We start from the raw sequence: 21,778 nt of genomic DNA, 5'->3' as shown, positions 1-21,778 counted from the left end.
CGGGACGGCGATGGAAAGTGGGGAGTATCCTGTGTGTGGACGGAGGGGTGGAAGCAAACAAACCGGTGGGGAGGGGTGATGAGGTGGGGAGGGACACCCCCGTGACAGGCATGGTTCTGCCCGCAGGGCCACAACCCATGGCTGTTCCCATCAAAGCACCTGGGAAAGGAGGGAGGGCGGCGGATGGATGGATTGATGGGAAAGAATATACAGCATGGAGCAGTCCAAGAGAGGGAATGTACCACAGCAGGGTGGGCGTCATGTACAGCTCTGCCGGGTTATATTTATACACTATATTCTCTATACAGTGTCAATACAACAATACACTGATGTCCTGACACACACACACTAATATGCACTGGGGGAGGGGGAGGGGTCAACGCAGCTTTTCACACAGAGCCATTGATAAATATAGATTAGGCTGATTTTAATAGTATCATCTCATCCTTTCTCCAAGTCCCTCGCCCACATATTATTTTCTGAACTTAAAACCTGAGGAAAAACAGCAGTGAAAACAGCAGTGAAAACAGCAGTGAAAACAGCAGTGTTTCATACGCTGGAAAAAAAAAATAAACACAAGTGGAGCGTTCTTTTATGTTTTTTCATCAGAGACGCTCAAGGCTGGTCCGTCAAAATGATCACGCACAGAGAAGCTCCAATGTTCAAAAGCCGATGGCATATATATACATGTGTATATATACACACACACATACACACACACACACACATATATACTTACATACATATGTATACACATACATACATATACATACATATAAATACATATACATACATATATATATATATACATATACACACACACACACACACACACACACACACACACACACACACACACACACACACACACACACACACACACACACACACACACACACACACACACACACACACACACACATATATATATATAAATAAATAGTTGACACATTAGAAACCTTTGTCAAAAGCAGAATATATCTTTTTTCCTTCTTCCCAACGTTCCCAGTGGGGCTTGCGACCCCCCACTACCTCTCCTTACAGGTGGGGTGTGGGGCGAGCGGGTGGATGCGGGGCGGGGGTCGGGGTTTGTGGCCGCGGGGAAGCAGGGAGTCCAAGTGGGCGAGCGGCGCCCCGGCCGGGCCCGGGAAGGCCGCCGTCCTCCTGGAAGCCTCCTCACCTGCAACGAAACCAAGGTCCAGTTCTACGCTAAAAGGTGTTTTCTAAAGCGGGGGCGGCGGACGGGAGGGAAGAGAGCGGGAAGAGAGAAGAGTTAGTCTGTTTCTGTTAGCTTCCCAAAGGTTTGAGCCATTGTTAAGGCAGCAGCCGACTGACGGGGGAGATGGAGGAGGGAGCAGGAAGCGAACGGCAGGGTGAAAGGCGGGGCCACGCAGGCGGGCATCATGGAGAGATCTCCCTGGTTCTACACCCTGTATTCAGATGTTGCAAACTGGGCTTCAAAATAATGGATGAAATCAATCTTCCGACGCCAGTTGCCATCTATGGAAAGGCATGCCGGGCGCAGCGGACGGAGGTTGTGGATGCGGTGTGTCAGAACCCATATTATTATTAATTATTATTAATATTTTATATATATATATATATATATATTTTTTTTTTTTTTTATTATTATTATTATTTATTTATTTATCATTATTAATATTTTGAACACTGGGGACAGAAACCAAGGACAGCCCAAGAAGAGGTGCACCATCCAATCAGGTGCAACCAGGAAGTGTTTTGAGTGGCATACCGATCAAGTGTTGGATATTTGGCGCCTCAACATCACTCGCCACAGGAGCTTCCTGATCAATGAGGTCATGGGGCTTCAGTTAGAATTAAGCAGACCACAGCCAAACCACACACCTCGTTGTTACTGAATGGACGGATGAATGGATGCATGGGTGGGTGGGTGGATGGGTGGACCACAGAGACTTAACACTGTCTGCCAAACGGCGAGCTCTACCTGTGCCGTTGCTCGGAGTGTTGCTGGGCGGGCCCCAAGGGTCATTGCTGGGAGCCTTGGTTTTCGACGCCCCGTCTCCAAAGGGGTCGTCAGAGGAGGCAGACTCTGAGGCCGGGGCAGGGGAACCCCAGGCATCATCTGCATCGGCCGGAGCTCCAGCTAGAGGAAGAGGGGGCAGTATGAGCTGCGTTACCGAAGGGAGGTTACAGCACGGCAGAGGCCTCTCCAACTCCAGTTCAACCTTCAGTTTAACGTTGACTCCTTGCACTTTACACGTACCCTCGGAATGTAGGCATTTCTAAGCTTAAGTCACAGTGAAATATCAGTGCAAAGCGAGAGCAAATTAGAGCAAACCTCATTGAGTGTGTACAAAAGAGATGGCGTGCTACTCAAATGAAGCCTACGACTCCCTCTAGTGGTGGAGGTCTGCACGGTCGATGTCGACCGGACTATGGGAGGAAAACTACCCTGGTGGTGCCATCGCGGGCGCCTAGCTCTGTCACTACCTCACTGTCCTCTCACCTGGCGCTCCCCATGGGTCATCGTCCAGTTTAGACGTGTCACCAAACGGATCGGCGGGTGCAGTGGGTGAAGTGGCGGTGGGCCCGTCTCCCCAGGGGTCCGATCCGGTAGCGGGCGGCGAGGTGGCCGGAGCGCCCCACATGTCCGCATCGTCTTTAGGGGGGCTCACAGCAGGGGCGTTGAAGGGATCTGAAGGGTCGTCCGTTGGAGGGCTGGTAGATGCCGCAAAGGGGTCCTCCTTGGGAGGTGTAGTCCGTGCAGCAAATGGGTCCTCCTTGGGTGGTGTAGTTGGTGGAGAAAAGGCGTCTTCTTTCAGTGGACTCCTTGGGGCCATGAAGGGGTCTTCTTTCGGTGGACTTGTTTGGGCCATGAAGGGGTCTCCTTTCGGTGGACTTGTTGGGGCCATGAAGGGGTCTCCTTTCGGTGGACTTGCTGGGGCCATGAAGGCATCCACCTTGGGAGGTGCTGATGCCGGTGTGGTGAATGGGTCAGCGGAGTCCTTGGGTGCTGTGAATGGGTCGTCTTTGGCGGTATTAAACGGATCGTCCTTCTGCGCAGTGAAAGGGTCGTCCTTTGGAGTGCTGAACATGTCGTCGGTCGGTGCATTGAAAGGATCATTCTTGGGGGTTGTGAATGGGTCGGCTTTTGGGGTGTTGAACGGATCGTCTTTTGGGGTGTTGAACGGGTCGTCTTTTGGAGTGGCAAAAGGATCATCCTTAGGCGTGTCAAAGGGATCTGCCTTGTCTTTCGGAGCAGCAAAGGGATCCTCCTTATCTGCTGGTGCTGAGAAGGGGTCGGAGCTGTCTTCGGGTGCGCTGAACGGGTCATCTTTCGGCGCCTTAAACGGATCTGAAACGTTTTGCGGCACAAACGGATCGTCTCCGTTATTAGACGCGACAAACGGACCCTCTTCCGTTTCCGGCGCCGCAAATGGATCTCCATCGGTTTTGGCGGGAGCCCCCCAGGAGGGTGCGGTGGTGGTAGCGGTGGTCGGTTTGGAGGGGGCATCCCATGCATCGGTGGTCTTTTTGGGTTCCGTCCAAAGGTCTGCTTTCTCCTCTTCCTTCTTCCCACCCCAGGCCCCCGGTTTGGCCTCATCTGCTTTCCCGGCATCCTCCCATTTCAACTCGTCCTCACTCAGTTGGGCCTAGGACGTCAATAAATGAATTAATAGGAAAAGCATTTTTTGTCGGGGTACTTTATGTGCAACAACTATCTACAACATAGAGGTTACAAGAAAGGGGCATTAACTTTTAGTGTAGTATTCAATTGGCACATGACAATCAGGTGGTAGGCACTACACTGGTCTATCAGCCTTTACGAACATCCATCTATTTTCGTTAACACTAGATCTGAAGTTCATGATCACTTTCAACTCCACCATGATTTGCCCCCCCCGGCGATCTAGGTTTGGGTCTTATTCACACAATCTACGGTGCAACAGTGTGCATCACTGTTTTATGCATGATAGGGTTTCAGGCCTTTACTCGTAAAGAAAGGTTAGCCCCGCGCTCACCCGCCTCTCCGTCTCTTTCTTCTCGGCCTCCTGCTTTAGCCGCTCCTCTTTGCGGGCAGCAAAGGAGGCGGTGAGGTCGGCCACCGAGGGGATGTTGTCCAGAGAGGGAAGCCCGGTGCTCCCCGGGACGTAGCACGGCTTGTACATGGGGTCCTTTGGTGCGTCGGCGGAGGAAGCTGCACGGAGCAGATGGGGGAAAGGGGTGGGGGGGATGAAGTTGGAGGGAAAAAGGCGCCGACTCTGCGTAGGGAGTCAACGGTTAAAGATTGGGCTGTACGAGAAACGAACAAAGGTGCCGTGCTGTCTCTCCGTGAGCTGGGAAAGGACGGCGTGAAGGGTCTTCAACGCCCCAGAGAAACAAAGCAATTGTCCGGTAACAATACTGATATTGGTTTCCGACACTGATCTGACACCAGGTTAAAATAGGTTATGGATACGTATCAGAGAATATTCCCAACACAGAAATCTGAATGTCATCTGGGGCGGGCGATTTTGGAAAAACATTCAAATTTGTGATTTTTTAGACCAATATTGCGATTCAGTGTGCGATTCCTGATCTTCTGTATTACTCACTAAACACATCAATAAATCTTTCTATAGTATGGACACAGTCAACACACAAACTGCACCTTCCTGTCGGCCAGGCCCCCGTGCTAGGATGAAATGAGATTTATTGATGCGTGAGTTGATATGAATAACATTTCTTTATTCAACTATGGAATTTAAAAAGAAAACCCTCCAACCACAGCAGAGTATTGACTGATTGATTTTACTTCAAGCCCCGATGGCTCCCTCCCTCTCCCTCGGCCGCCCTATTGGTTAGATTGTGTAACATTTAAAAAATAAATAAATAAATAAATAAATAAATAAATACATTTCAATCGCAGCCTTTGCGATTCAAGAATTGCCTTCAATTAAACTGCAATCTCGATTTGAATGGGATTGTGTCAGATATGAATAAAAACACACTTGGTTGTTTTTATACTTTCCTTTGATACGCAGACACACACACACACACACACACACACACACGACCTTTGACACACACTGATACAGTTCTGCTCAGGCCGAGCCAACAGTCTACGTCTTGAGTGCAGCGGGAGTCCTGGGTCAAACGCAATATCGGTACAAAAAGATTTAAAGCAACAAATACAGGAACAGGGGCCACCATTCATTATTCCCTGAGAGACCACCTTTCTTTTATTTGGGAAAATAATAAACAATAATAAATTATCTAATAAAGCAAGAGTGTCGTGAAGGCACTTTGTACCGTCGCTGTAAAAAGGGAACCGCAAGGAGGATTCCAGCACGCAACCTTCAATCACAACAAATGAAGAGCTGATGAGAATAACGCCAACGGCGAATAACGTGCGCAGCTCACCGGCGGCGCTCTTGGAAGTCTTCTCCCTGGTCTTAATGGCAAAGTCCCTCTCCTGCTTCAGCTTCTCGTCGTCTTCCATGAGGACCAGCACCACCTTGGCCTTCTCCCTCACATTCACGCCCTCGAAACAAACACACCGATGTTAGAGCCCCGTGGGGAGGAGCGGGAGGACGACTGACCGACCAGTAGGTCTTGGCCGACGAGCACGGAACGGGTGGTTTGAGTGGCCGGGGGGCGGAGGCGGAAGGCGGAGGTTGTTAGAGCTTGGGCGGAACAGGCTTTCCTCAGAAACCGGACGCCGCTTTCACCAAAGTCGGCGGTTCCGTTTCGGGGGAAACAGGCAGGAACCAGGAAGTGAGCCTCACCTGGTCTTTGCCGTCTTTTTCCATGAAGCGGAACTCGGTGAGGGCTTTGACGATGTAGATGTTGTCTTTCATTTTGAGGAGAACGCGGTCGTCGCCCGTCTTCAGCAGGTACTCCAGCAGGGTCAGCGACTGGCGGAAGAAACCAACCGAGGGAGGAACAAAACAGCAAAGCGTTTTCAGCGGCAGGCGTCACCCGACGCATACGAAAAGTCAGATGGAAAGCTCAGACATTCCGTCGAGAGCTTTGCCTTGTTTCGAAAACACACCACACAACACAATTAGCAATCGCTTTTATCCAAAGCCACTTACAATTATTCAAACACCGATGGACGCAGCCATCAGGAGCAATTAGGGGTTAAGTGTCTTGCTCAAGGACACTACAGCATGCTAGCAGGAGGAGCCTGGGATCCAACCAGCAACCTTTAGATTACTAGGCCACCAGCTCTACCTCCTGAGCTACCACCCCCCTATGTAAAACCCATTGGTGCCGAAACGCGGTGGCAGCGACTGGACTGAGCCACACCCCGCCCCCCCACCTTGTGGATGTGTCTCCAGTTCCTGTCGTCTTTGAGGCGTTTCCACAGCATGGTCATGATCTCGTTGCAGGCCACCACGTTGTAGGTCAGATCGGAGATGTCGGCCATCTGGGTGCTGGACGGACCCCACGGGTCGTTGGACGTGGCCTCTCTCACCTTAAACAAAGGGGGAATATTTAAAAAAAATGAGAATCCATCGGCACGAGAGCACACGGCGGCCTAATCCTAGACGTGTTATGGTCAACACGGATAAATGTCCAAAATCTACCAAAAGAAAATCCTCCTGACATCGGTATTCCTGCTTAATGCTCAACCAGGAAGTTCAGAATTACAATTCTAAGGGTAAAATCATTAAACATGGCTGTGATATATTTTCAGTTTTAAGAATCCTATTCAATTAACATGAAAACAAAGGCATTGTTGGTTTGAAAGAAATGGAAAAAGTCAGTAAATTGTCCATTTCCTTCTTCCTTGTTCAGTTCCTGTTGGGTTAAACTTCCTGGACAATCAGGGCTCCAGACTGACACCATTTTCTGAGACAGTGCTACAAAATTTGATAACTAGGCAGCTCGACTTCGAAATATGCCGACTGTTTTTTTTTTTTAAATCACAATCGTATCCTCCTCCTCCTGCTCCTCCTCCTGCCCCTACTCCTCCTGCTCCTCCTCCTCCTCCTCCTCCTCCTCCTCGGGGAGCAGAGACGGGGGGTGGGAACGCTCCTTTCTCCGGGATAATTATACGATTTGGTCCTTTTATTGGGCCCCTCCGCTCTTTTTCCTTTGTTGTGAAAAAACAAAAACACCCCAAAAACACCCCATCAAGCGATGGTTTTAACCGAACCTCCGCGCGGCCCCCACCGGTGAGACCGGACGCGCCACCCTGGGCCGCGGTGCACTGTGTGGGGTGTGTGCTGCTGGCAGAGCCCGGAACACCTGCAGAGCCCGGAACACCTGCAGAGCCCGGACGGAGTGTAGAACACTGCGTCTTGCTTGTTTCTTTATTTAAACATTATTTTTAATGTGGTGAGCATAAAGCTGTCCCTGCCCCTAGACTTTGCATTATTGCACATACATTTCTTATCAGACTTCTTTTTATATATTTTCTGACCTCCCATCGTTTTGGGGTCGGCTGTTCCTTCTCCTTTGGAGCCAGTGGCAAGTCACTACAAATACAACAATGTTCAACGTTCTTTATTTCTTTATAAATAAAGAACGTTGAACTTCAAAACAGCTGCTTTTTCCAGTATTTCCACGTGTTCCATGCAGTAAAATCAATCACTGTCATTTCAGAAAGCCAGTTGGAGAAAACGTCACGTCACGTCAGATGAGCAGCTAATTTCCAGTTTTCCGGAACAGAAAACGAAGGAGGAACCCTTCAGCTGATGCAAACTTGTGGAAAACCCAGTTTCTATTATGCTGCGAGCCCTTGCCTGGACGTGCTCTCCTGAACTTTTCATTAAAATTCAAATGCCTTCTCCTCACCTTGACCTCGGCCTCAGAGTAGTTTTGGACCAGGTTCTTAAGCTGCCTGCGGAGCATGGAGGACGTCATGGCGCCGCCTGGGAGTGTGTGGGGGATCGAACCGCCTGGATCTGCTGCAGAGAGACCCAGTGAGTCAATGGGACACAGATGTCGGGGACACAGTAAGGCACCGCAGCACACGCAAACATGCACGCAACGATGCACGGACAAACAAACACGCACGCACGCACGTCCCCCGATCCTGCATATCAGGAATACACCAACACCATTTGTTTTGTTTTGGACTAAGCACCAACACACAAATAGTGGCTGCAGATTCAGTGACAATAACAGCACGACCACCCATCTCGAAGACCTTGAGAGTCCATTGTCTTTAATGCCTCCTGCACGGCCCCACTTTGTTGTTTTTAACTATTATATTATTTTTGTGCTTTCTTTGTGCTTTTCTTATCAAAAAAAACCAAAAAGCGTTACCGTAACAAGTATGGACAAAAAGACATCGTTACAGTAATGAATGCACCAAAGTATTGTGTGTTTTTTGCCAATTTACACAAAGATTGGTTTAGCGTGAAAGGGCGAAACACACAATGACAGTATAAAATGTATCATCCATCTGTGTTTACATCTGTAGACTCCAATGTATACTACATTCCTGTTCTATTCTTTCTGTTGTCACATTTTAGTTAATATTTCCTTCAGAGAATATGAAAGAGCAGTGAGGGAAACGTTAAGCTGCAGTAAACTAAGCTAAAGTGCACTGATTACCGTAACAGCCATCTTTAAATTGACCGGCCGTGTTATGTTAATGCATACTTTGATGAGAAAGTCACAGAAGGACAACGCGCAAATTTCACGCTTTCATGAGAACGACCCATGTAAATGATTTATTCATTGCGTTGTGGTCTATCCCATTTGGCCATAATCAGACATGACAGAAAAACAGTTTTAGTATGTACCCTGGAACGTCTTCCAGTGGTTTATTTCGCTGGGAACAACATGCACGGAGTACTTTTACAAGCACAGCATCGGAGTCGACATTGGTACAATTGCATCCTCCAGTGTGTAGGCACCAACCTGTGGAGGAAGAAGGGCTGTCTTGAAAGAATACGTGTCCCGATGTCCGACCGCCCGCCTGCAGGCTTAGTAAGCGTTCATTCTGTCGGCCCCTTGTCTCCTTGACTGCATCGGATCCACGCGGGAAACCAGAAACTACACCTGGCTGGGACAACAATGGCAACGGGTGACATGAAACACAGCCGGAGCGAAACGGCGCCACAGAACGACAAACAGAGGCGGAGGCGGAGGCGGAGGCTTCCCAGTCGGAGACTGAGCTGTGGTGCAAGAACGATCACTCACAGAACATCTTAGTGTGGGGCTCGATTTTAACTTGTTGCGTTTTGGGCGTCACCGCCGGAAGAAGGAAAGAATACAAATACCCCGAGGCAAAATCACTCCAGTGAAAGTGAAGGTACCATGTTGGCATTTGTAGCTAAGTAAAAGCACTTGGGTTTAAATGTACTCTACGCATGAAAAGTAAAAGTACTTGTCCAGCGTCACCTATAAGATGGTATCGGTGTCGTCACGGTTATCTACAAGGACGTGCACCAAATGAATCAATGATGAGCAGTTACAGGATCCCGTCCCCGACTTGACAACGAGCCCAGTTTTATTTTTAATCAACGCATGGTGACTGCGTGATGTAAAGCCCTGAATGCCTCGGACTATAAGCAACACGGATCACACTGAAGTAGGTGGGAGTGTACTTCAGGATGTCGCTACCGTCCACCGCGGGGTAGCGTACGGACCGTACCGCAGAAGCACAGCGCCGAGGCCAGCCCGCCTGTAGCCTGTGGCACCGCTGCGGGGCCTTTCGTTCCCCCCGTGACTCTGGGAAAACGGTCATTTGGTGCTAAGCGCCATTGAGCGGGGGGCTAAGGAAGGAGATCCCCGAATAACCGACGAGTACGAGGCAGGGTGCGTCATGGCGTCGGAGCGCTTCAGCACCCCGGACAGCGCAGCTAACGGGCCGTTGGTCTAACGGGCTCGAAGCGCGGACTCCACCGAGAAGAAGAAGCGACGAAGCGGCGAACCTGCGGACACGTCTCCCGGCGAGTGTCTGACAACACACCGCGCCGGGCCCTCGCCACACAACGCGTTAGACACGGAGGGTTTAGGTCAAAACAAACAAAAACAAAAACAAAAACAAAAACAGACTCACACACACTCACACACACACCGCACCGACCGTGGCAGCGCTGCGGAGACCTTGACTGGAACTGCACGCACTTCCGCTTCCGGTGTGTAACAGAATGACGGAATATTAAACATTTTACAGAATGACGAAATATTTAACATTTTACAGGACGACGAAATATTAAACATTTTACAGGATGACGAAATATTTAACATTTTACAGGACGACGAAATATTAAACATTTTACAGGATGACGAAATATTAAACATTTTACAGAATGACGAAATATTTAACATTTTACAGAATGACGGAATATTAAACATTTTACAGGACGACGAAATATTTAACATTTTACAGGATGACGAAATATTAAACATTTTACAGAATGACGAAATATTAAACATTTTACAGGATGACGAAATATTAAACATTTTACAGAATGACGAAATATTAAACATTTTACAGAATGACGAAATATTAAACATTTTACAGGATGACGAAATATTAAACATTTTACAGGATGACGAAATATTTAACATTTTACAGAATGACGGAATATTAAACATTTTACAGGATGACGAAATATTAAACATTTTGCAGGATGACGAAATATTAAACATTTTACAGAATGACGGAATATTAAACATTTTACAGGATGACGAAATATTAAACATTTTACAGAATGACGAAATATTTAACATTTTACAGGGTGACGAAATATTAAACATTTTACAGAGTGACGGAATATTTAACATTTTACAGAATGACGAAATATTAAACATTTTACAGAATGATGAAATATTAAACATTTTACAGGATGACGAAATATTAAACACATTACAGAATGACGAAATATTTAACATTTTACAGAATGACGAAATATTAAACATTTTAAAGGGTGACGAAATATTAAACATTTTACAGAATGATGGAATATTAAACATTTTACAGAATGATGGAATATTAAACATTTTACAGAATGATGGAATATTAAACATTTTACAGAATGATGGAATATTAAACATTTTACAGAATGATGGAATATTAAACACATGGAATATTCAACATATTCAAGATTCAAGATTGAAGAGGTTTATTTGTCACATACATATACATACTTTCATACATATACATACTTTCACACATATACATACTTTCATACATATACATACTTTCACACATATACATACTTTCATACATATACATACTTTCATACATATATGCAGTGAAATGTAAAGCAACGCACCCGGTGATAACACACAATATGTCCTAGGAAAAATTTATTTCTAATAGACCAACTACCTGACTCCTATAACGTAATACAGTAAGTTGAATACTTATAGAATAAAATAAAAATATATAGAATAAAATAAAATACAATAAAATAAAATTAGATAAAATGGAATAGATAGAGGGAATATGCTTATGTATATGGAATAGGCAATTATGTATATACAGATATGTGCATTAAAGTGGCATGTGATTGAAGTGAGGTAGTGTTTGGGATAATACAGCACAGTATACAACAGTACGGCGCAGCAATACGGCATCACAAACAACCCTGAACAGTGACACAGTATGCAGTACAGTATGCAGTACAGTATGCAGTACAGTATGCTACATACAGTACCAAAGGTAGTGGAGCCTATGTGTATGGCTCAATGAGGACCCCTGGTGAGTTCAGCATTGACAGTTCTAATGGCTTGTGGGAAAAAACTCCGTCTCAGTCTCTCTGTTCTCGCTGTGTGACTGTGGAGGCGCTTGCCTGACCGCAGCGGCTGGAACAGTCCGTTGTTGGGGTGATGAGGATCCTTCATGATCCTGCAGGCTCTGCTACTACACCTCCTGGTGTAAGTCCTGCAGGGAGGGGAGGGTAGTTCCAGTGGTACGTTCAGCTGAACGCACCACCCTCTGCAGGGCCCGCCTGTCCTGAGCAGTACAGTTCCCAAACCAGGCAGTGATGTTGCCTGTCAGGATGCTCTCCACTGCTCCAGAGTAGAAGGACTTGAGGATCCTCACTGAGACCCGGAATTTCCTCAGCTGCCTGAGGTGGTAGAGACGCTGCCTCGCCTTTCTCACCAGAGTGTCTGTATGTACAGTCCATGTTAAGTCCTCTGTGATGTGGACTCCCAGGTACTTGAAGCTGCTCAGCCTGTCGACAGAAGTCCCATTAATCACCAAGGGCACGTGCGTCCTCGATTGTGATCCTCGCCTTAAGTCCACAATCAGCTCCTTAGTTTTGCTGACGTTCAGGTGTAGGCTGTTGTCCTGGCACCAGAGTGACAGGTCAGCCACCTCCTCGCGGTAGGCCTTCTCATCGTCGTCGGTGATCAGGCCCACGACCACGGTGTTGTCAGCAAACTTGATGATGGTGTTGGAGCTGGACCTGGCCACACAGTCATGTGTGTACAGGGAGTACAGTAGGGGGCTGAGGACGCAGCCCTGGGGGGATCCTGTGTTCAGGGTGAGGACGCTTGACGTGTGGTTCCCCACCCTGACCACCTGGGGGCGGGCTGTGAAGAAGTCCAGGATCCAGGCACACAGTGGAGCATTCAGTCCGAGCTCCTTCAGCTTGACAGCCAGTCTGGTGGGAACTATGGTGTTGAAAGGTGAACTTTAATCGATGAACAGCATTCTCACATAGGCCCCCATCTGGCCATCCAGGTGCGTGAGCGTGGTGTGCAGTACCTGGGAGACCGCGTCATCCGTGGATCTGTTCTGCCGGTGCGAGAACTGCAACGGGTCCAAGGTGCAGGGGAGGGAGGCGCAGATGTAATCCTTAATCAGCCTCTCGAAACACTTCATGACCACCGAGGTGAGGGCCACCGGACGGTAGTCATTCAGGCAGACAGGAGAGGCCATCTTTGGGACAGGATCGACGGTGGACCTCTTGAAGCAGGACGGGACCACTGATTCAGCCAGGGAGATGTTGAATATTGTAGTGAACACTGGGGCTAGCTGGTTAGCACAGGTCTTCAGTACTCGCCCAGATATGCCATCTGGGCCCGCAGCTTTCCTGGTGTTCACCCGCATCAGAGCCCACATATTACCGAATGATGGAAAATTAAACAAATTACGGAATGATGGAATATTAAATACATTACAGAATGATGGAATATTAAAACCATTACAGAATTATGGAATATTAAACAGATCAATACTGACTTTTCCATCGTTTAATTGTTTACCTTCCTCACAGCGGAGCGCGGGGCACGCGCGCAAAATGTTTAATATTCCATTATTCTGTAATGTGTTTAATATTCTAACATTCTGTAAAATGTTTAATATTCCATTATTCTGTAATGTGTTTAATATTCTAACATTCTGTAAAATGTTTAATATTCTAACATTCTGTAAAATGTTTAATATTCGATCATTCTGTAAAATGTTTAATATTTCATCATTCTGTAAAATGTTTAATATTCCTTCATTCTGTAAAATGTTTAATATTTCATCATCCTGTAAAATGTTTAATATTCCATCATTCTGTAAAATGTTTAATATTCCATCATCCTGTAAAATGTTGAATATTCCTTTATTCTGTAAAATGTTAACTATTCCGTCATTCTGTAAAATGTTCAATATTCCGTCATTCTGTAAAATGTTAAATATTCCGTCATTCTGTAAAATGTTTAATATTTCATCATCCTGTAAAATGTTTAATATTCCTTCATTCTGTAAAATGTTAACTATTCCGTCATTCTGTAAAATGTTAAATATTCCGTCATTCTGTAAAATGTTAAATATTCCGTCATTCTGTAAAATGTTTAATATTTCATCATCCTGTAAAATGTTTAATATTCCTTCATTCTGTAAAATGTTAACTATTCCGTCATTCTGTAAAATGTTAAATATTCCGTCATTCTGTAAAATGTTTTATATTCCGTCATCCTGTAAAATGTTTAATATTCCGTCATTCTGTAAAATGTTTAATATTCCGTCATTCTGTAAAATGTTTAATATTCCGTCATTCGGTAAAATGTTTAATAATCCGTCATCCTGTAAAATGTTTTATATTCCGTCATCCTGTAAAATGTTTAATATTCCGTCATTCTGTAAAATGTTTAATATTCCGTCATCCTGTAAAATGTTTAATATTCCGTCATTCTGTAAAATGTTTAATATTCCGTCATTCTGTAAAATGTTTAATATTCCGTCATTCTGTAAAATGTTTTATATTCCGTCATTCTGTAAAATGTTTTATATTCCGTCATTCTGTAAAATGTTTAATATTCCGTCATTCTGTAAAATGTTTTATATTCCGTCATTCTGTAATGTGTTTTAATATTCCGCATGTGTGATGATCAGTGTAGTTCACACACACACACACACAGTATATAAAATGTATTTTTCATTTATAATATATATATATATATATATATATATATAGCATTCGCACTTCAACATTTCATCTATCGATTTAACGTATTCATTTCCCCGGAACATCCACCGTTACAACTGATTCTATTCGACGCACATCTTCTGTCAGTGACCGTGGTGACGTCACCCTGGACCCTGCGCGGGACCAACTCGGCGGAACGAGTCGGAACCGAGCGCGCGCGCCAAGCGACAGCACTGGATCCAAGATGGCGGCGGGGGCCCAGTACGAGTCCGTGCTGTGCGTCAAAGCGGACGTCGGCGTGTATCGCATCCCGCCGCGGGCCACCAACCGCGGCTACAGGTACATGACTCGCCCCGGTGACGTCCGCCCGTCCGGGGAGCGAACCGCTCCTCGGCGTCTTACCGGCGCCGGCGTCACGCTCCGCTCCGCTGCCGCCGATGTCGCGTCACCGATCGATTGGATTTTAATTCGTCGTTGAAATCAGTGTTTTTGTTTTTTTTGTTTTTCTTTTTGTTTTCGTTTGTTTTTGTTTTTTTTCTGCCGGCGCCGATTGAATGCGGTCGTTTGACGGGTCGACGACACGACGTGTCACGACGTCACGGCGATCGATGCGGGGCCGGGGGCTCCCAACACGGGGTCCGCAGCAACATGATTATTGTTTTACACGATGACATATTAATCGATGTCTCCTTCAGATTCATTGATGAATGAGGTTTGCAACGGGTTTATTTTTCACCTGCTGAAGTTGTGTTCATGTGTTCATGTGTTTATATGTTCATGTGTTCATATGTTCATATGTTCATGTATTCATATGTTTATATGTTCATGTATTCATATGTTCATAATTCATATATATTCATATTTTCTTTTTTATATGTTCATAATTCATATGTTCGTATTTTCATAGGTTCATTCATTCATTCATACGTATTTTCATTTCATGTTATATTCTCCTCACACCATTGAGATGACAGGAAATTTCAGTTTATTTCTTTTTCCACATGTCTGTCTGTCTGTGTATCTATCTATCTGTCTGTCTGTCTATCTATCTGTCTATCTATCTATCTATCTGTCTATCTCTCTGTCTGTCTGGCTGTCTGTCGTTTGATCAGGATGTTAGTTCAATGTCTTCTTGTTTTGTGGGGTTGCTCCAGTGTCCTCTTTATTTTATCACTTTCATTTTGATATAGACATTAACAAATGTATGTATGTATGTATGTTTATTTATATATATATATATACTGTATGTATATATCCTCACACCATTGAGAGTTAATTTGTTTTTCCACGTGCAGCCCCTCGCCCTCTGTGTACTTTATACCTAAACAAAGATCAAACAAGAACAGAACAAATATGTGGCACAGAAAAAGGGATAAAAGGGGGAAGAAAGGGGGATAAAAGGGGGGAGAAAGGGGGATAAAAGGGGGGAAGTAAGCTAAATGTTGTTGGATCTTTGTAATTGATGAGTAGAGAAGGTAACGCTGATCTTATAAAGGTCTATTCCACTGTAGAGCTTCATTAATGATGAACTTCATTGTACCTTTGTCGTCTGTCTGTCTGTCTGTCTGTCTGTTTGTCTGTGTATTGATCTACATGTGTCTGTCTGTTTGTCTGTGTATTGATCTACATGTGTCTGTCTGTGTATCTAGCTATGTGTCTTTCTGTCTCTCTGTCTGTCTGTGTATCGATCTATGTGTCTGTCTGTGTATCTAGCAATGTGTCTGTATGTCTGTCTGTCTGTGTATCGATCTATGTGTCTGTCTGTGTATCTAGCTATGTGTCTGTCTGTCTCTCTGTCTGTCTGTGTATCGATCTATGTGTCTGTCTGTGTATCTAGCTATTTGTCTGTCTGTCTGTCGTTTGATCAGGATGTAGTTCAATGTCTTCTTGTTTTGTGGGTTGCTCCAGTGTCCTCTTTATTTTATCGCTTTAATTTTGATATAGACATTAACAAGTGTGTGTGTGTGTGTGTGTGTGTGTGTGTGTGCTTTATAAATGTATACTGTATATGGGCAATTAAGGAAGAAAAGCAACAGCAAGAAATATCTATTTTTATACCAGATTGAGCACATTGCAGTATATGGTAGTAATGTGAAAAACGCTCCCATTTCACGCGAGCCTTGTTTTTCATGTGCACTATGCACATATTGCGCATACATCCAAGGTATTGTTCTGTTATTTAATGATGTCATCAGGGGGTGACGAGGGCCCGTGTCGCTCTGTGTCGGCAGGGCGGCCGACTGGAAGCTGGACGCCCCCGACTGGTGCGGCCGCCTGCGGATCACAGCCCAGGGCAAGGTGGCCTACATCAAACTGGAGGACAGGGCCTCAGGTGGGACACCTCTGTGCTTCACCTTCAACGGTTGAGGTCCAGGCTCTGCCCCCCCCCCCCCCATCAGAGAAGTGGGTGCGGTCGGTCGAAAAGCCAGCGGCAAATCGGCGATAAGCGAGGCCGGTTCCCTCCAGCGCGAGGCCGCGGGCCGGCGTCCAAGGTGGAGAGCCAAAATGAACACCGGCAACCGCTCAAACCGACGCTTTGGGATGGAGGACTGTTCAATATAAATATACGACTCGCCTGATAAAAGTACTTTTCGAAAGGGTGTAGTCGGCTATGGCAGTATGTGGGTACGGTTATTTCACGGTGGAGTTTTTTTTTTTGCCGTTTTAACGTGAAAGCTGGAAATGTTCAGCTTTAGGGCCGTTATCCGTGGAAGAAGGCACGTTGGTGACCGCACCATCGATGTATTGTAACGCGGGGTATCGTAAAAAATGTCACGTGAAATGGCTCAAAAGTACAAACGATAGCGTGAGCGTGCGAGCGAAGCACGGGAAGCAGCGCACACACGCTCTCCAGCTCTCGCCCTCACGGAGAACTTTTGAAGTTGAACACCCCCCCCCCCTCCATGAATAAAGTGTTTGATCTCGTCTTAAATTACGCCGCGTGGTCCGTCCGGGCGACACCAACCTGCTCCGTCATGGCGGTTGAATCGTCTCCGCGGTGTTGTCCGCCCTCCACCCTGCAGGGGAGCTGTTTGCACAGGCGCCGGTGCAGGAGTACCCGGGTATCGCCATAGAAACGGTCAGCGACTCCAGCCGCTACTTTGTTCTGCGGATACAGGACGACAACGGTGAGGATTAATGTAACGTTTATATGATATTCATGACATACTGAAGACTATATGTAGTACTAACTGTTCATTTTACGGCTCCAATACTTTGAAAAATAATGCTTTGTTTTCTTTCTTGTTTTTCAGTTTTCTTTGGGCACTCATGTTTCTGCATGGATGTTTTATTCCAATTTAATCTTAAGTGTCTTCCAAATAAAATCTATTATTTTTATTATTATTATTATCATTCTTCTTCTTATTATTATTATTATGATTAATATGATGATGATGATGATGATGATTATGATTGTTATTATTGTTATGATTATTGTTTTTATTATTATTATTATTATTGTTAGGATTATTCTTATTTTATTATTATTATGATTATTTTTATTATGATTATTATTATTATTCTTCTTTTCTTCTGATTATTATTATTATTATTATTATTATTATTATTTTTATTGTTAGGATTATTCTTATTTTATTATTATTATGATTATTATTATTATTATGATTATTATTATTATGATTATTCTTTTCTTCTGATAATTATTATTATTATTATTATTATTATTAGCATTTCACTCCTTTGAGTCTGGTATTGTTAATTTTTTTCTTTTACGAATTGAGAAAAATTGAATTTCTAAAAACCTGACTGTACCTTTGAGCAAAGGTAACCATTGTACAGACGCTGTGACTCTGATGGAGATTCACTTCTTTTCTTTTCTAGGTCGCAGTGCGTTCATCGGCGTGGGCTTCGGGGACCGAGGCGACGCCTTCGACTTCAACGTGGCGCTGCAGGACCACTTTAAGTAAGAACCACATCCTGGTGCTTTACCGGCGACATCCAGGAAATGTTTCCGGGAATGCTCACAGCCTTTGTGCGGGTTCAGTACTTTAGTGAGTCGGATGCCCCACAGCAGATCAGGTCCGGTGCAGATATGGACGACGAGGGGCTGATAAAAATGACATTATTATATATAAACACACACAAACAATAATTTTTAATAGTTGAATGAATCGTCATGAGTTGAATGAGTCGTCACCATGGCAACACATTGCATGTTGCGTCTTGCGTCGTGCCTCTCCCTCGCTCCTGGCTTTGCCGCGTTCCATCCGAAGGCAGCATTAGTTGTTGAGCGACAACAAACAAGTCGTTTCCTCCTCGGCATTCTGGAAGCCTCCATCTTCTTCTGCTACTACCGCCGACTACGCTGGGCATTTTTTTCTCTCCTCTGCCCCCTGTCGTTCTGGTGAGAACTACTACTTCCTGGCTGGGTATTTCTATTCTCGAAACGCTGTGCGCCCTAAAGACTCCCCTTGATACAGTAACAACAACAACAACAACACAGCAGATTGTTCAGTTCGCATCGATAAGACAAATTCTTAATCGATTCAATTCTTATTAGCAATGAATCGATAGTTGATTAATTGTTAACATCTACATATACACTGATCAGCCACAGCATTAAAACCACCTGCCTTATATCGTGTAGGTCCCCCTCGTGCCGCCAAAACACCTCTGACCCGCCCAACAATGTTTACGTAGGTGCTACGTGTCAAAGTAACACATGAACGCCAGGACCCAAGGTTTCCAGCACAACATTGTTCAGAGCATCACCCTGCCTCCGCCGGCTTTCCTTCTTCCCATAATGCATCCTGGTGCCAACTCTTCCCCAGGTAAACGACGCACACACACCCGCCCATCCACATGGTGTAGAAGAAAAGATGAATCATCAGACCGGGCCACCTTCTTCCATCGCTCCATGGTCCAGTTGTGACGCTCACGTGTCCATTGTAGGTGCTTTCAGGGGTGGACAGGGGTCAGCATGGACACTGTGAGCGCTCCCATACGCAGCAAGCTGCCATGCACTGTGTGTTCTACACCTTTCTGTCATAGCAACATTCACTGTTTCACCAATTAGTGTTACAGTAGTTCTTCTGTGGGATCCAACCAGACGGGTTAGACCTCACTCCCCATGTGCACCAATGAGCCTTGGGCCCCATGACCCTGTCGCCGGTTCACCGGTCGTCCTTCCTTGGAGCACTTTTGGTAGCTAGTAACCACTGCAGAGCGGGAACAGCCACAAGACCTGTGCTTGTGGAGATGCTCTGACCCAGTCGTCCAGCATCACAATGTGCTCCTTGTCAAAGTGGCTCAGATCCTTACGCTGCTTCAACACATCAACTTCAACAACCCACTGATATAATAATAATATATAACATGAGATATATATATATATATAATCACTATATATAATAATAATATATCCCACCCCTTGACAGGTGCCGTTGGAACCAGATGATCGTGTGTGTGTGTGTGTGTGTGTGTGTGTGTGTGTGTGTGTGTGTGTGTGTGTGTGTGTGTGTGTGTGTGTGTGTGTGTGTGTGTGTGTGTGTGTGTGTGTACTTTATAAATGTATACTGTATATGTGTCCGTCCCCTCCAGGTGGGTGAAACAGGAGGATGAGCTGAGTAGAAAGGCTCAGTCGGGGGACGTGGGACCCAAACTGGACCTGGGTTTTAAGGAGGGACAGACCATAACGCTCAACATCGGGGTGAGAACCACAACATGTCAGGTTGAACTGCCATGAACAACTGAATCGTCTGTTTTCACCTGCGTTGCTCTTCCTCCATGACAACAGAAACCGTTTTCATTTTTCCTCCCTTTCCCAGCAAGGGAAGAGGCGGGATAAGCCCCGCCCCCACGGGGCCGGTGGGTTTGGGCTCCTCCCACCTCCACCTGGAGGCAAGACAGCCCCGCCCCCTTCCCCAGCCCCGTCCAATCACAGCACAGTTTCCCAGACGGGCGACACGCCTACAGGTAGTGACCAGGAAGGTGAATGGGATGTTTGTGTCGTGGTGACGCTTCCTGCTCTGTTGCTCTGTTGTCACTACATTCAATTCAATTCAAGCCAATGGAAAACAAAACATCTCTCTCCCCCTAATTCACCCCCTCTCACCCCTTCTCCTCCCTCTCTCGCCCCCCCTCCCCCTCTCTCGCCCCCCCTCTCTCACCCCCCCTCCCCCTCTCTCGCCCCCCCTCTCTCACCCCCTCTCTCTCTCTCTCCCCTCTCTCGCTCCCTCTCCCTCTCTCTTGCTCCCGCTCTCTACCTCTCTCGCCCCCTCTCTCCCCCTCTCTCGCTCCCTCTCCCCCTCTCTCGCTCCCTCTCCCCCTCTCTCGCTCCCGCTCTCCCCCTCTCTCGCCCCCTCTCTCGCTCCCGCTCTCCTTCTCTCGCTCCCGCTCTCCCCCTCTCTCGCTCCCTCTCCCCCTCTCTCGCTCCCTCTCCCTCTCTCTCGCTCCCTCTCTCCCCCTCTCTCGCCCCCTCTCTCGCTCCCGCTCTCCCCCTCTCTCGCCCCCTCTCTCGCTCCCTCTCCCCCTCTCTCACTCCCGCTCTCTCCTTCTCTCGCTCCCTCTCCCCCTCTCTCGCTCCCGCTCTCCCCCTCTCTCACCCCCTCTCTCGCTCCCTCTCCCCCTCTCTCGCTCCCTCTCCCCCTCTCTCGCTCCCGCTCTCTCCTTCTCTCGCTCCCGCTCTCCCCCTCTCTCGCTCCCTCTCCCCCTCTCTCGCTCCCTCTCCCCCTCTCTCGCTCCCGCTCTCCCCCTCTCTCGCTCCCGCTCTCCCCCTCTCTCGCCCCCTCTCTCGCTCCCTCTCCCCCTCTCTCGCTCCCGCTCTCCCCCTCTCTCGCCCCCTCTCTCGCTCCCTCTCCCCCTCTCTCGCTCCCGCTCTCTCCTTCTCTCGCTCCCGCTCTCCCCCTCTCTCGCTCCCTCTCCCCCTCTCTCGCTCCCGCTCTTGCCCCCTCTCTCCCCCTCTCTCGCTCCCGCTCTCCCCCTCTCTCGCTCCCCCTCTCGCCCCCTCTCCCCCTCTCTCGCTCCCTCTCCCCCTCTCTCTCCCCCTCTCTCTCCCTCTCTCGCTCCCGCTCTCCCCCTCTCTCTCCCCCTCTCTCGCCCTCTCTCGCTCCCTTTCCCCCTCTCTCGCTCCCACTCTCCCCCTCTCTCGCTCCCTCTCTTCCCCTCTCTCCCCCCTCCCTCCCTCTCTCCCCCAGCTTGTCTGTTTGAGCTGGACAGTGGTACCTCCAACAGGCTGGTGCAGTCGGGTCCTGGCTCAGATGTTTGGGGGGATTTCTCCACAACAGCCAGGTAGTAAAGTCCAGTAAATGTGGCTCAAACAATGGTTCTTCACCTTATTTTGGCCCCTGCCCCCATTTTTTTTTAGGTCCCCAAATTCTGTCACACTCGACTCAACAGCAATTTGAGATTGACACCACTCGTTTATTTCCTCCTGTTATTATTGAGGAGCCTGCATCAGTACGTTGCTGTGTTGTGTCGTGGTGACGCTTCCTGCTCTGTTGCTCTGTTGTCAC

General features: G+C 46.9%; 2 protein-coding genes across 2 annotated transcripts; one reads left to right on the top strand and one right to left on the bottom strand.

Annotated features, from left to right (window-relative positions):
- Positions 1 to 912: 912 nt before the first annotated feature.
- Positions 913 to 8,967, bottom strand: epn1b (epsin 1b). The gene is made up of 9 exons (XM_080014783.1): positions 8,842 to 8,967; positions 7,768 to 7,877; positions 6,287 to 6,442; positions 5,751 to 5,879; positions 5,386 to 5,506; positions 4,005 to 4,180; positions 2,489 to 3,635; positions 1,967 to 2,125; positions 913 to 1,180 (listed from the first exon to the last, which is right to left on the bottom strand). Exons 2-9 carry the CDS (start codon positions 7,834 to 7,836, stop codon positions 1,029 to 1,031), a joined length of 2,109 nt encoding a protein of 702 aa, XP_079870909.1. The 5' UTR covers positions 7,837 to 7,877; positions 8,842 to 8,967; the 3' UTR covers positions 913 to 1,028.
- Positions 8,968 to 14,547: 5,580 nt separating this feature from the next.
- On the top strand, positions 14,548 to 21,558 carry necap1 (NECAP endocytosis associated 1; the record flags this gene model as incomplete). Its single annotated transcript, XM_080001054.1, has 7 exons — positions 14,548 to 14,642; positions 16,535 to 16,635; positions 17,327 to 17,431; positions 18,147 to 18,228; positions 19,866 to 19,974; positions 20,093 to 20,240; positions 21,461 to 21,558. 7 exons carry the CDS (start codon positions 14,548 to 14,550, stop codon positions 21,556 to 21,558), a joined length of 738 nt encoding a protein of 245 aa, XP_079857180.1.
- Between the last annotated feature and the right edge of the window lie 220 nt (positions 21,559 to 21,778).

This window comes from Zeus faber (genome assembly GCF_960531495.2).
Source record: "Zeus faber genome assembly, chromosome: 1".
Lineage (NCBI taxonomy): Eukaryota > Metazoa > Chordata > Actinopteri > Zeiformes > Zeidae > Zeus > Zeus faber.
The sequence above is the reverse complement of the archived record's forward strand: the minus strand, read 5'-3'. Positions and strand labels throughout refer to the sequence as shown.